This window comes from Macrobrachium rosenbergii, chromosome 43 (assembly GCF_040412425.1).
Source record: "Macrobrachium rosenbergii isolate ZJJX-2024 chromosome 43, ASM4041242v1, whole genome shotgun sequence".
Lineage (NCBI taxonomy): Eukaryota > Metazoa > Arthropoda > Malacostraca > Decapoda > Palaemonidae > Macrobrachium > Macrobrachium rosenbergii.
This window is the reverse complement of record NC_089783.1, coordinates 47,703,994-47,719,846: the sequence shown is the minus strand read 5'-3', so window position 1 is coordinate 47,719,846 and position 15,853 is coordinate 47,703,994. Positions and strand designations below refer to the sequence as shown.

Genomic DNA, 15,853 nt, shown 5'->3' with positions numbered 1-15,853 from the left:
AGCAGCGTTTGTCGCATTTTTCAGACTCATGATCTTTGCATCCACAAAAATGGTTCCCAAACCTCAAAAGAATTTGAGGGTTTCTTGGTACTTTTCGATAATGTGCAAGGCACTACTTGTCTTCTAGGGAAGGAGGGATCTTTAAGTGTTCTTTTTCAACCAATTAAAAGTCGCTTTAAATGACGCATTGGTTAGGGAATTTTAGCGAAGCTAGATTCTGAAGTACTGTTTGCTGTGATTGATGTATGCGAACTATTATTTTCTTGGATTATAATTTGAATGGTAATACAGTCATCAGTGCTGTTAATGGTGTTTAGAAGTGTAACTGGCGGACGCACCTTGATTTACTATTCTGCATATGTTCTTAAATATGAAGACTAAAGGAAGTTTCCATTGCTCATTCGCGTGTTTTAAGTAATTACCATAATTGATAAGAGGAAGATAAAGACCATTTAATGACCATTTAATCCATTCTGTAGAGAGAGAACTGTTGAAGAGGTTTGTTGTTCCTAAGATATGCGTTTGAATTCCTTTTGCAAATCATCATAAAAAAAGAAATTAAATTACAGTGAACACAGAACTGTAAATGTAGGGGCTCTTCTTCCTTCTTTTCCTGTTGCATCAAGGCATTTTCCAGAAGAGCAGCGCCCCATCCTTCCCAACGGTCGCAAGCACTTTTCCGTCGGGAGACAGGCTGACGCGAGTGATTGAGCCGCTGTGGCCTCTCCCTTCGTGGCTCACGCGACCTTTGTTCCAGTTCCAAACCTGGAAGAAGTAGAGAGACTATCATCAGGATTTCCTTACAGGTAAATTGCATAAGAGAGTAACCAAGGGCTTCTGACTTCCCTTTTCTCAAATCCTTCAAAAATATTAAAAACCTTAAATATGAGAAAAATTACATTTGTAGTGCTCTTCATATGAAGAGGAAAATAAGACTTAGTCAGCAAGAAATTGTCTTCATGCACAAAAAGCAGAATGATTTTTTTATTGATAATTGTTACTTTTGGTTTGTCTCAATTGACTAGACCCACTCTGTTGACGTTTGACCATTCTGCCTTCGAGCAAAGTTCCAGTAAAACTGAACAAAGCTGAATTAATCTTTCACCTTTATTAAATGGCTGAATCGCAAAACAGTTTATTGCAGTTTTGGCTTATTGAAAGTTTAATTTTCCCATTAAATAAGCTACATTTACTTATTTATGGCCATCCATATGGACTCAAAATAACAAAAAATGAAATAGTAATAATTCTTGGCAAAAGAGCTTAGACCACAATCCTTTTAGACAAATATTTTTTTTAGCTTCCCGAAAATTGATTGACTGAACCAAAAGGGAATAACTGAGATTTGACATGACCTGTTCACGTTAAAGTTGATCAGTTTTGAATTTCCATCCTGAAAACTAAAACAGATTAGTATCCAGTGACATGCTATCTAGGATAATTAGACTGTGAAATAAAATACACATCTACAATATTTTGTATTTACGAGGCCAGAAATTATTTTCACACATGCCTTTGGAGTCTTGTTTTATAATCATTATGAAATCTTATTTTATTTTCCCTCTTTGGAGACTAAATCTCCCAACTGAAAATACGAGCCTGTCTGCAACGGAGATGAATCAGGAAGCAATACGGTTCCGATAAAAGTTGTCGTTTGTCTAACGCCTCAGAGAGTCTCAGTCACGAAGAATCTCGTGAGGCACGCAACCTTGAATTTCAATAACAAAAACTTCAGCATGGCAATAAAAACTTTTTTTAACTGCTAGCCAGGCGTCAGCCGTTTCTGTTCTTTGAGGAGATCGTTTTAACATTTTTTTTTTTTTTGAAACAGCCATGATAATTGTTTAATTTTGTAATTGTGTCTCTGCATCTCAAGGGTCGTGTGAGCTAACTAGAGGGACAAGGTGCTGCCGAGCGTAATTTTTCCGGATGAAATAATCGTAAATTTCCAAAGATTTGCCTTGAGACAACAACAGAAAAAATCGTTAATTACTCAAGTGTTTTAATTTCATTTCATTTCAAGTGTGTCACTGCAAATGACGCTTATTATTAAAGACAAGATCTGATCGCTAAAGCAAGGGTCCTATCTTCAATAGAGATTTCGGTAAATGTCATTTCTTATTCTACAGATACAGAGCTAACTCGATGAATGGATTCTGAATTAGTAGTAACAGTAACTCCATCTCTGCAGTGTACCCAGTGTTTATGCAGCACTTGCAGTTTTTCCTCTTTTAAACTTACTTTTCATTGATTATACAATGAAGACATAAGTGTTATGAATAGTTCTAAAATAAGATTATTGGTGACCCTTCCTCCTGCCTCTGAATTACAGTATCTCTTCAACATACTGCTTAAAAGGCAGAGTAATATACAAGCAATGTAACAGTAGTGAAATCGTTTTCCTTTATCGATTTGTCTATTTACAAGCAAGAGTGAGAATTACACAAAAAAATATTACATGCATTAACATTTACATCGTCAGGCAGGCTACCCACTCACAGAGTGGACTGCCTTACCAAGGTGACAGGTCTGTTGAAAGCCTGGAATTTGTTCCCATGTTCAAGTTCAAATATCTCTCAAATATTTTTTTTTTTTTTTTGGGTTTGAATGGCATGGATTTCCCCTCTTTAATATAAATATAAAGTTTTTGCCCGTGTGTATAGGAAAAGGTATCATGGCTAGAACTGATGTCCATAATTGAAGCTAAAAGTCAAAGTGGAGTAGGATCACAACAATCCAAAAATATGCAAAGCTGTGGGATATCTTTATGACTCCTCATAATGGTGTCTCAGATATGCGTTAGTAATTACTTAGTGATATGTCCAAGCCTAAGGTACGGTACGGAATTTTGCCCATTTTTCCCGTACCTGAATCGTACCGTACCGTACTTTGGTAAAATTATCGTACCGTAATTCCGTACCGTACCGTACTTTGGTAAAATTATCGTATTGTAATTCCGTACCGTACATATAGACTAAATATCAACCGTACCGTACCGTACCGTACCGTACCGCACCGTACCGTGCTGCCAGTCTTCACTGCGGCTGGGCCTGTATGGTGGAACCTTTCTTTCAGCTCTTTCAAGTCAGTGTAGCCGATCCATTTTACATGGAGCAAAGCTAATTATGATTAATGGGTTTTTGTATAACAATGTATGATTAAGAAAATAAAACACAATGATAATAATAGCAATGCTGAAGTTCAGTAGGAAGTACTACATGTAACAGGAACTTTTCCTCTGTGCGTGAAGTATTTATATTGAGGACCCTCCCATTTTTCATTTACATTCTGGAAACCAAAGATGGAAAAATTTTCTGCTCATCTCACAGTAATTATTTGAAGGTCAGCAGGCACCTGTCACTGACAAATGCACTAGCGGATCCAAAGGGGTTGGGGGGCACCTGGGCACGTACCCCCCCCCCACATGAAAAATAATGACAAAATAATAATACTGAAGATTTAGGTAATAATAACATAAATGAGAAATATAAAAATGGGAAAAAATAAAAAAGCTATTATATATATATATATATATATATATATATATATATATATATATATATATATATATATATATATATATATATATATATAGTATAATATGAAAAAATGGTGCCCCCATGAAATTTTTCTGGATCCGCTAGTGGACACAGGGTGAAAATGTTACTTGAGATTTCACTTACAATTGAAAATTTATGGTCCATGTCACTGATATCATTCCAGAATATAGTCATTCATAAAATATAGCATTTAAACATGACACATAAGCATTACCCTGACAACAGCGTCTTCTCCAGCTGTCACAAGGGTTCCATCATCAGCGGTAGAAGAAATAGAAGTAATTGGTTTTGTTGAAGTGGGTAAATCTGCCAACAGAGCGCCATCATGCCGCTCCCATACAAGTACAGATCCGTCGCTGCCAACAGTTGCCATCTCGCCGCTGCTCAGAATCGTTCCTCCAAGGAAAACTGTGTGTGCCGTCAGGTTATACACACGTTCTAGAGATCTGTGATAGAAGCATTAACACATTGTGTAACTGTGTCATTTCCAAACTTGAATTTTTTATTAGATGACTAGCATTTTAATTACTTGTCCTGCATCTCATTAAAAATAGTTACTAGATTTTTGCGACAATGATTATAGTTTGACAAATTTTTAAAGGCCTAGAAATCAAATTTTTAAAGGCCTAGAAATCTTTGATGTTGCTTGTATAGTAATTTAAACCCTTTGGCCTAAATTTCATATTCCATTGCAAAGGCCAAGCGCTGGGACCCAAGAGGTCTCTCAGTGCTGAAATGAGGGTAAAAGGTTTTAAAAGTGTTATTATTATTATTATTATTATTATTATTATTATTATTATTATTATTATTATTATTATTATTATCATCATTATTATTATTATTATTATTATTCAGAAGATGAACACTGTTCATATGGAACAAGCCCATAGGGGCCACTGACTGGAAATTCAAGCTTCCAAAGAATATGGTGTTCATTCGAAAGAAGTAACAGAAGGTGATGGGAAATGCAGAAAGAGGAGATCAGTTATTAGAAAAACAGATAAATTAGCAAATTAGTAAATAAATAAATAAAAATGCAAGTAAATTATTCAACAGGAGGAAAACCTCGCAGTTGCACTGGGAAGCAATTATTAGGAGACGGTGGAAAGTAAGATGGAAGACAGGGAATATGAACAGAGGTACAGTACTGGGAATCAAAGGGGTTGCAGCTAGGGGCCGAAGGGACGCTGCAAAGAACTTTAAGTAGTGCCTACAGTGCACCGCGTGAGGTGCACTGACGGCGCCAACCCCCTATGGGAGCCTAAACGTATACATTACCCTGTCGATGGACAGTTATTAACAAATTTTTTGAATTTTGAAGAGCTTTAAAAAAATTCTGTAAAATGGCAGTCACTCTTTTACCGCGATTATTCTTTACATAAATAAAAGAAAAAAAACGAGCTGTGCTCATCGTGAGAAGCAGAGATTAAATTATTTTGAAGGTATTTGCATAAGATCCACACAGTAAGTTCACACCGACGTCTACAGTGACTACTTAATTAGTATATTAAAATCCAATTGGTTCATCCAAGAAGGCTCGTTTACAGGCCAAGGATATATCCTGCCCAGTACAAGCTCAGAATGATGACATAAAATCAGTAAATGGCACCCATTGGAGGGCGTTTCTTTTATATTTTACAAAAAGACAAAAAACGAGTAATTTCACACTTACGGAAGATCCCAGAGGATGCACGTTCCATCTCCGCTGCAGGACAGGACTCTGCTCTGAGAAGCGTCTAGTGACAAATGCGTCACTTCGCCCCTGTGCTCCTTCTGCGACGCCAGCATGCGCATGCCCAGGCCCTCGTGCGCCCAGACGCGGACCTTCAATGCAATAGTTATTCACTAAATTGATTTCATTTGTTCGCAGGTCCACTCGAGTTAATACTAAGTGGGAATCAAAAAGTCAAAAATCGATTATTAGTGTCTGAATCCTCTTCGTGCGTCTTTGTAATGAAGTGTGACAAAGGGGTTTTTATAAATGGGTGCATGAGCCCTCATCCACTTGAATTAGTGTTCAATTGATTAATTTATACATCATCTTTAAATGTCTCTCTAGTGAAGTGTGACAAAAGGGGACTTAATAAACAGGGGCATGAACCCTTATCCACTTGAATTAGTGTTAAATTGATCAATTTATACATCGTCATCGAGTGTCTCTCTAATGAAGTGTGACAAAGGGGATTTTATAAACAGGCGTATAAGCCTTTATGTCGCCACACAATGTCATATGATAATTCCGTAGCAAAACAAGTGACTGTTGCCTCTTTGGTTCTTGAACTGATTTTGCTTACCCGTCCGTCACAGCCTCCGGATACGACTCTTCCATTGCGCAGTGCGACGACAGTGTTCACGCCCCCGTAATGGGCATCGTCGACAACCCACATTACACGCCCACTTTCAGCGCCGAGCCCACGGAGGCGGCCATCACTCCATCCTAGACAGAGGAAAAACTCGGACTTTTTAATCTTTTAAAGTGAAACTATGGACTGCGAAAGTGCTAACCTTATTAATAGAGTAATGTGGAACAGTATTTGATTATTAGTCTGATTTAGATTATTTTTATACTTTATACTATAGTAATATTAGATAACCTCACTGTTATGGACCGCGAAAATGCTAATTTGTTGATGTTGGGCACATTATTGAAATTTCTTCTGTTTGACTTGATGATCATTTGATTATTAGTCTTATTTCGATTATTGTTATACTGTATACTTAGATTTGGACATCTGCACTCATAGCTGTTGTTCAAGTCCGTGAATTTCACGACTGTAATGTTAGAGATATCTTGAATCTCATCTGCTTCAGTGCTAATCCAACGCAGACTAGATCTTTGCCTTCTTTTAAGTAATTATTGAGAGGTGCATTTGAATTTCCCTTTTCATATTGCTATAAAGCTCCCTCTATTTCTGGGTCGTTGCGCCGTTTGAAAAGGTGATTTGTATATTTCCAGAAATTTTAGCATCATTATCGTGAATATCTGGGACAAAAGTATGCCAAGAATGCCTTCACGTAAATGAGGAAAACCACTTGCAAAACGCATAGCACTTAGAAGAAATACAATTAACGAATGTTATAAGCAATCGTACTTAAAAACAATCAGGAAGACAACACACCACTAACAATGATCTGAAGCGTGTGAGTGACGTGACAGCAGCAGCAGATGAGACCTGGAAGCTGGACTCTCAACACTTCTTCCAGGGAGCGGACATTCCATACTCTCACACCCCCTTCCCCTCCGGTCACCACCAGCTCTCCCACACCGCTGTGGAGATGTCAAGTCGAGGAGGTTAGAATGTCAAGTCCGGTTACACGGATTATCCGTCTCCCTAGGTCTGAAATTTGAGTCCTTCTCTCAGAAGATCTGTGTGTACGTTACTAGCTCGGTTTTACCCACGTAAATTTCTTTGTTTTTATTGAGGGTCAGATTAGACAATTCTGTAATGAAATAACGTTATTGGTTTTCTCTTGAAGATTCGGACAACTGCGAAAATTTGGCAGAAAACCTTTCTAAAATGTTGTGTCATAAACGATGCAAGATTTAATCAAGTTTAAGAAAGGGAGGATGGTCTTATTTGCTGAATTTTTTTATCCTAACTTATAAAACCCTGAAACCTACCTTGGAAATGTGACATCATAAATAGGCTCTGAATGGCACGTGGACAACAGTTCTGGTTCAGGGGCAATTTCAGACAAAACTATCTTCACGACATTCTCGTCACTGAACTGTGTTTGCTTGATCGTTTTCTTGCTTCTTCCTTCGTGTATGTTTTTCCCCGCTTTCGACGAATTCCGGTTGTTGTGACCTGAACCTATGCGAGCTCCCAGGGCCATTGGAAGAGCCTTGAACAGAAGCTGCATCTGGCGTATCTCAGAGTTGAAGGTGCCTGCTATTAAAGTGTCCCCCACCAGACTCAGGGAAGTCACGGGTGATCCTAAGTCCACGCTCCAAAGCTAAGAGAAGAGAATCATTATTAAACTCATTGTTTTCAACTACGAAGGCGATAGGCGACATTTAAATGAACGTAAACATAATGAAACTATTGTCTTGTTAAAGGAAGGCTTGAGTCGAAACCATTATTTGTCATCACACCCGTGAAATTTCACGAACCTGCTTCAGTAGGGGCCTTGTAGGATCTTTGGGGTGGGTGTATTTAACAGTACCGTGGGCGCGAGTGGAAGGAGGCTGAACTGGGCGTCCCTCTTCGTCCATGTCTCCATCCTGTCTGTACGCTCGTACAGATCCCCCATGTCGCCCACCAGAAAGTCGTCGCCACTTATGACCAAGAATGCCTGAATGACTTTTTTTTCCCAGGATTAAACAAGTCAAAATGTTAATATTCGAATTAAAATGAAACGTTAGTGACATTATATTTTATGTCACATTTTCTTACTGTGACGGTGAATCATAATTTTACAAATCAAGAGAAAGGATAATTGAATGAAAGCGTGAACCCCAAGACAGAATATTCAACTTCCCAGTTGCTTCTGTTCCTTACAAAAGCTTACATACATTGCTTAAATCCTTTGTAATGTCATAAATACCTTCACTAGTTTTTCAGCTTATAAAAGACTAAATAAAAATAAACTCTCTAATAATCCAGCAAATAGAAACCTTACCTGGTGTTGCAGCTCGAGAAAGCTTTGGAACACCTGGGCCTTTCATCGGCTTTGGTGCCATCACTGCTAACAGAATAGGACCGCCTGACACAGCTGCAGAATAAATGGTAATTACTATGTCAGATATGACCATTGAAGTAAAAAAATAAAATTTAAGAAGTTGGTCAATATAAATATATATATAACTGTCCTCTTGGACGCACCGAGTACAAGACTACTTGTGAGACTAAATATCAGCTCCATTTTGTAAATGACCCACTTCTCAAACCCAGCAAAACACTAACCTTTGCCTCCCTCCATATTCAGTCGTATTTTAACGACGTCTCCCGTAGTAGTGGCGGCATACAGAAATTTCTCTCGATCATCTATCTGAAGAAAAAGGACGTATACAATAACATTTAAACATCCTGTCATCCTTAGAAGCTGATCCTAGTCACCCTGAAGATATTATTTTGGGTATCGTCTAAATCCCACAAAGTAGTTTAACCAACCAGTAATTTTGAATAATTAGGTCCACATAATTTGGAAATTTTAGTTTACAAAGGAATTAACTTCCCTGAAAAAAATCGGAGTAATTTTACATGTAAGCAGTGATTTAGCGATTGTGACATGCCAAAAATAGTGTAAATGAATCTGTAGAATTGCTTGATTTAAAGATGATTGGGCAATTTATTCTAATATTCCCCTGTCCGCAGTTCTGTGCTTAGGATTTAATGAAATAAAGAGAGAATCTATTAAACTTGTCCTTAGCAGCGTCTGTCCATTTGCAGTAATAAATCCTGGCGTGGAGTAAATTGAGTCATTTTCGTAAACTATGAAAATATATTGAAGTCATACTATCTTAAATTGAAATGGCCATATTACTTCGAATCAGCAGCCTGAAGTGACGGGGACATAAAACAAGCCAAACATCTGATTGGGTCATAACACAGAAGTTTGCCTCAGAGCAAATGTCAAAAGCTAAATTCTACATTTCAAATTAGAAAAAACAAAGTAATCGGATGCCTTAGTTGTTATCGGTAGTTCCAATTGCTTGTTGTTATTATCAGTGTATTGAAAAATAGATTCGGCATTTGATTTAGTGTCTTCAAGATAAGTCAATCTAGCCACTAAAAGAAGTTCCAGTGGTTTCATAGGTTTCTTGTAATCTCTTGAATAAATAGTTTTGTTTAAATTGTTTACATTTTAAATTGAAATTACAACTTATTTACGGAGAAATGATTCAACAGCAATTGGAATTTTATCATGAATCGGGAACAATTTAATATTTCCATGGTGCAGGCAGCTACTTTGCTAAGGCTTAAAATCTTTTGCATATATTTATACTTTATTTTGGTTGAGGCAGTCGACAGATAACAGAATGACTATGAATATAGTCTGTTTCAAAGGTTGAATGGAATGTGTGGCTGAGTAGTGCAATGATTCAAAAATAATCATATAGGTAAGCAGACCTGAAGGCCAGTGTAATTCCTCTCCAAAAGACCAACTTGAATAGGCGTCGGGGTCAGTCTATTGTTTGAAAGCTGAAGAGTCCACGCCCGGAGCAGCGCCAGCCCACCCACAATCATCAACGTTGGCGTGATAGGTGCTGCATGGAGCAGTGTTGGAGTTCCTAGCCCAGGCTCTCCTGCAGTCACACCTTGAGAACAGGAATCAATGTATAGTTCAAATAGGAAATAGTTTCGTTTTTTAGTATAGAGTGCATCCAGTACAGTAGCTTGGAATAATTCTCTCTTTCTGTCTCTCTCTTGCTTCTGTTGTTTTTTTAGATCAAATTGTCCCCGTGTCAGCATGGGCTGCTGCTCTCACAAAAGTCTTGGTTAAGTTGTAGAGATATCAGGAAGCAAAATGTGAGTCATGTGTGATACAGAATTCATATAATCAAATGAGCATTTTCAGCCAAACTAAAAGGGTACTAGCTGAAGTTGAAGTTGAACATTGAATGACAGAGTTGTGGTTTTGATTTTGGTACTTGCAACGACAAGGAAAAGAGTATTTCATTTTAGTGGGAGAAATAGAGTAATTAAATTCATAAGAGAATTTTCCAGTGTTGGTTTTCCAGTTGAAAGTCAGTTTGAGCACTGACTACCAATTTCCTTGGGATGTTTTGAAGATGGACTGTGGCTGGAGATTTCTGGCCGCTCCGTACGTTAGGCGAATTTGATGTATTTATCTGTGATGGATAAATAGAGCTTTCTTCTTAATGTAAGCAATATTTTATGGTCTTTTACTCCAGTAGAGTAGAGAATGTAATAGTGATTCTTTTGTGACGGTGTTGTGCATACTTAGTAGCAGATTCCAGATTCCACTACCTCATTTACTCGTACCTAGACTCTACTGCGACTTGGACTCTGACTGAAAGTGACCACTTCCTCTGCTATAGTAAGCAGATGCTAGCTCTATAAGATGCATAATGAGATTGCTAATGTAATTGTTCTGGCGAAATTGAGAGCTTGAATTGCGATATTGGATTTCGTGTGTGGTGGTGTCCCCATTTTATCCAACAAGCCCTACATTGCCATTTAAGTGGGTGTTAGTTCTGTTTGATGGTTGGAGATTTTTGCCCCCCTGCTACCATTAAAGGGCTAGGACAAAACAGCTCACCATGCTCTGTAACTGAGGAAGTGTACAGGTGGTTTTCCTTGATGAGAGGACTGTGAATAATTATGTAAAGGGTGCAATAATCCTCAACTTTGGATGTGTTCAGTGCAGGTTTTCTTAACGCTGGATCCCTGTATGAGGCAGGAATGCCTGGAATTAGTGTTGCTGGTATCTCCCATCTGCCGACCCTTTGCGATGAAACTATTGGACTACGGGCAAAAGTTCTGGTAGGTCTTTGATCATCCTGACAATTTCTGCAGTCTTTCATCCACGTGTAGGGGATAGCTTCTATCATGTTAAATTGCCTTGAAAATGATAACTAGACCTTTATTTCATTGTTTTGGATGACCTTTATGGTCCTCTCATGATTCATTTTTACAGAGATAGAAGGGCCTGATCTGCATATTCAACATGTGGCCTAATGACTTGAATATAGAAAGTTCGAAGCAGGTAGCACAATGCTCAATGATTGACCGATGTGATTTCCATCGGGGTGTTAAGCCTATAGTAGGTTTTCCTTTCATTGTTTTTGCTGTTGTTGACGATGATAAGCTCAAGTTCACTATTTCTTCTGGCTGAGAGTAGCTTTACATTCTCCTTAGCATGATAACATGAGGATATGTTTCTGTCTGATGTAATTTTGATTATGGTGGATTTTCTTTGGATGCTGTTCATTTTTAGACCCAACTCTGTTCATTTTTCGTCAGTTTGGCCCATGGTTACATGTGTTTCCTCATTTTTATTCCTCCCTGCCTTTACAGACAATTGCAGACGTCATCAGCATAAATGAAAAATTCCACACCATCTGAAAACTGTCGAGAGTGCCACCCTGTCAAGTACCATTGTTGTTTTGAAGGTGGTAAATGTGACTACCTCTGTATCGAGTGATTTAATTTAAGAGAGGGAATGAGAGAGAGAATTATATTTGATGAAATGTTTTTCAAGGAAACGGTGGAGAAAAGAGTTTCCAAAAAGTATTTACATTACTGGTAAATGCAAGACGAAGTTCATACAGTACCAGATACGACTAGGAAATATAAAACAAAATATAATGGATTGATATTAAAACCGAAAAGTACTCTTAGTATTAGCAAATACTAAAGACAAAGATCATACAGTGGCAGATAGAACAAGGAAATGTAAACAAAAATATCATTGATATTATTAGAGCAAAGAAAGATCCTTACTGCAGATTGGTTTCCTGGTCTCCACATGCCACAGGACGAGGTATCCATCCAGTAGCCCGCCAAGACTGACGACATAATGATCTTCTGCTGAAATATCCACGCTAGCTATCTCCTCACGGTGGACTGTGTAGCTTCCTATTTCCTCTCTCTTGGCATAATCCCACACCACAACTTTGGCCTTGTTGGTAAATAAGTTTATAGTCATTAAATTTGTATCCGTTATTTTGCGTAAAATCAGTTGCAGCACGCTGACACTGCTTATAAACCCGATGCTTTTGCAAATACTTCACTCCTACAGTATTCATTTTTTAAGGGTTCTCACAGAAAACGGTACTGTATACATGAAGCTTATAGACATTAGGTACCCTGTCAAAATACTTCAAGATCTAGGAAAGTCTACAAATAATCAAATGAGAGTAAATATCAGTCAAATGCCCATTTTTAGTCTTACCAAGCATCCAGGGTCGCTGTTCTGCGCCGAAACGATAAGTTTCCCAGATTTTGACACAGCAAGAGCCGTCACTGGACGATTGTGAGCGTGCAAAATGGAGTGTCGCCCGTGTGCACGGTCCCATATGCCAACTCCAACTCCTACAGGATACACCAGACCTTGATCTTTGTGCAGGTGGAGCCCGTTCACAACTTTACCTGTTTTGAATTAGAGATATTACTCATGGGTCACGAACAACTGCAAAGAACCCTATGAAATCAGTCTTCAGAGATCGGCTCTATCAGCACTTGAATTTAGGAAGGTCCCCAGATTTTAACCCAAAAATGAAATGCACTTTGTAACAAGTAATGTGAGATACTGCTTGGTCCATTTTAACCTTCCTAACTATATAACCTTAACTGGTTAAGATAAATGATAAAGGATAACACTGGGTGGCCTCAAATAGCTCCTAATTCACCACTTCTAAAAACAGATGTCCAGTTGTTTGATGCAGTGTTCTTGCACATTTCTACTACTATATTTAAAGATGAGGGGGGAGTTGGTTGTAATAACAATGATGCCAAACGATGCTAGCACCTTACATAATGAGAAATCATGTATACTTTCGCAAGTCACTACTATCTGTGGCACATGCCTTAGTGTATTATATAATCTAGGTGCATCCAGTACTAATTATCAAAAACATTTGAAGTTACGTAGTCAGTGTGGTTTCCATGTTAAATCTCATTTAATAACAACAGCAGTGCACTACAGGCCAACAAGAGCTTTCAGAGGGCCTAAAACTGCACCGCGGTTGAGGAATCCCTCCAGTGTCCCAATTTAAATCTGGACGTCTTTCAAGTCAATTATTTTTGCCAGTCACAGGGCCTGCCTATGGTCAAATTTTAGTAATAATCGAGGCCTTGGTTTTTATGTATTCCTGCTGACCAACAGGCAAACTAACCGACCAAAAGTATAAACTCTTTATCGGAAGTGATGACTTATCATATAACCATCAGAGTTGTAGGACTACTCACTTACAAGTGATTGGTAACTTTTATTGACCGGAATGCCGTGCTTTGCTATTTGCAGTGCAGTTTTAAGAATGATGGGAGTAAATACTACAAAGGTTATCTTCAAAGTAGTCCATTACATCTCAGAAGTAATTTATCAGAAATCGGTTCATAATGCTACACCTTCTAATTAGAGCATTTGATGCCATTGACAGAGCAACACGCGAGGAAAAAATATTCATTAATAGATTTACAAGCATAACGAGTTAATTTTTGTGCTACTTACCAAAAAAGAATATATCTGTGCCTTATCAAAACAAAAATCTACCGTGAAGCCGATTACTTCACCATCTTCGTTGCATGTAGCAAATAATGAATTCACTGTTTAAAGTCATGGGTGCAGATTTTTTTCATTAATTATTGTCATCGCCGTTTCCAAGCTTTGTGTGTGTGTGTGTGTGTGGAGAATGTGTTCACTGATATGCGAATCATCCTTGTGGTTAACTATTAACAAAATTATGCCTAATGTCAGTAAAATGAAACTGCTGTTGTTTACTTCCAAACTATTTCATAGTTTACTGAATATATACTACCTCAGTAGTTATCGACCCCACCTCACCCGTGAGAGATCAGAGTTGATTTTCAGGAGAAAGGCGTTTTTGGACCTGAAAATACCCCATTGTGTCCATTCAGACCTAAGCAGCTACGCCTAGTCTCAAAAATGACTTATGAGCCAAGGCTTTTGAAGGGAAGGGACATTCGATTAGGAAAAGATAGTAATGACATCGAACTCCGTTTACCACGAAGGTACAAGAGTGAGTATTTTGTTTTCACTTCCATCCCTCCTTTTAGGCCTATATCACAGACTACCCAATGTATCTCTCGAATGTATCTTTCGACATTCTCATGATCATCCAGTCATGATTCAAAATACACTTAGATTGAGAGGAGTTCTTGCAGCTGATATTAGTAGTATAAAATTGGCTAGTAATATATGGACGACTTCAGTTAAAGTTGGATACGATGAAATGCCTGTTACGTCGGCTGTGAAATACTTAAAGACTTGGACTGATGATTTTTGTATATACAAAGAATTCGCAGTGATGTTTTTCATTTTGCTACGTATGAAACAGTTAGCACATTTCTGGATTACTTCATGCTGCTTATGGCTAGATTACCGGAAATTAATCGAGATACTAAGATCAATCTTCAAGTCTTAAACAGAAATGTTTTTGCAATGTTTGTATATATTAAGTCTAACGGACAAGTTTTCAACCCTTACTGTGTTTGCTGCTGTGAATTTGTAAACTCAGTGCAATTGATAGATAAGGTGAAAATGCGTTCCATTATCTGGTTTGCGTATGTATCTTAAAGTTATTTTTTTTGTTCAGTGTATTTTAATATACTGTGCATACATGCATATATATATATATATATATATATATATATATATATATATATATATATATATATATATATATATATATATATATATATATATATATATATATATATATATATATATGCATATATATAATATATATATGTGTGTGTACATATACACACATATATATACTACATATGTGTGTGTGTAAAAAGTTATGTAAACAATTTTCCAGTAAATTTTATCAACAAATACTGGACAAGCTGTAGGAGAACGTACCTAACAAATTCATCAGCACATACCAGAAAATCCTATCGCAGACAGCAGCTGAAGATCTTTTGGGGTCCTGCTTCGTCCGGAGGAGCGTCGTGCCCTCTGGGTCTCTTTTGCTTCCTTCATTGCGAATGACTATTTTAGATATAATATCAAGACACTAAACGAAAGGTATTTGATACCCCCATGTAGTACTATTTAGTTAGTCTGCTCGCTTACAGCTTCATCTTTCGATTGATTACTTGAAAACTCGAGTTCTCTTCTGCCTTCGTCAGACTGTCACGGTGACTGATGTATAATATTCAAGCGGTGACACTTCAGTATACGTAAACCTAAGCTTTTATCACGGATGAAGCAACAATCTAGCGTCGCGGCGTCTCCGTAACCATGGCAACCAGAGTTGCGTTGCTAGGGACGCTAGAGTTGCTGCCTCGGTTGCTAGGTAACGCCGTTTCCCCCGGAATATTCGATACGTCTGTCATATGTAAACGTTTCTCTTGGTCGTTGATACTGCTATCGATTGATCCTTAGAGTATAATTCAGGCTCTTAATACAACATTAGACTACGAGAAAAGTCTGAGGCAGCTCTCAGGTTTCCTCTTGTTCACAAGTGACATCATTCATAATTTTCACTATGTTCTGTCATTCTTAGCTTTTCATTCATTTGATGAACTTGATAACCTACGAAAACGACCCATTTTTAGATTTCTGTCAAAGAAAACTATTGTGCCGGCTTTGTCTGTCCGGCCACACTCTTTTTGTCCGCACTTTTTCTGTCTGCC

The 15,853-nt window shown here is 37.9% G+C and overlaps 1 protein-coding gene across 1 annotated transcript; it reads right to left on the bottom strand.

Moving 5' to 3' along the window:
- Positions 1 to 451: 451 nt before the first annotated feature.
- On the bottom strand, positions 452 to 15,197 carry LOC136829067 (cilia- and flagella-associated protein 52). The gene is given in 14 exon segments (XM_067087450.1): positions 452 to 765; positions 3,775 to 4,006; positions 5,233 to 5,384; positions 5,855 to 5,997; positions 6,680 to 6,828; positions 7,183 to 7,517; positions 7,675 to 7,814; positions 7,817 to 7,864; positions 8,184 to 8,276; positions 8,468 to 8,552; positions 9,635 to 9,822; positions 11,972 to 12,149; positions 12,423 to 12,619; positions 15,101 to 15,197. Coding segments are annotated over 14 exon segments (2,181 nt in total). The 3' UTR covers positions 452 to 621.
- Between the last annotated feature and the right edge of the window lie 656 nt (positions 15,198 to 15,853).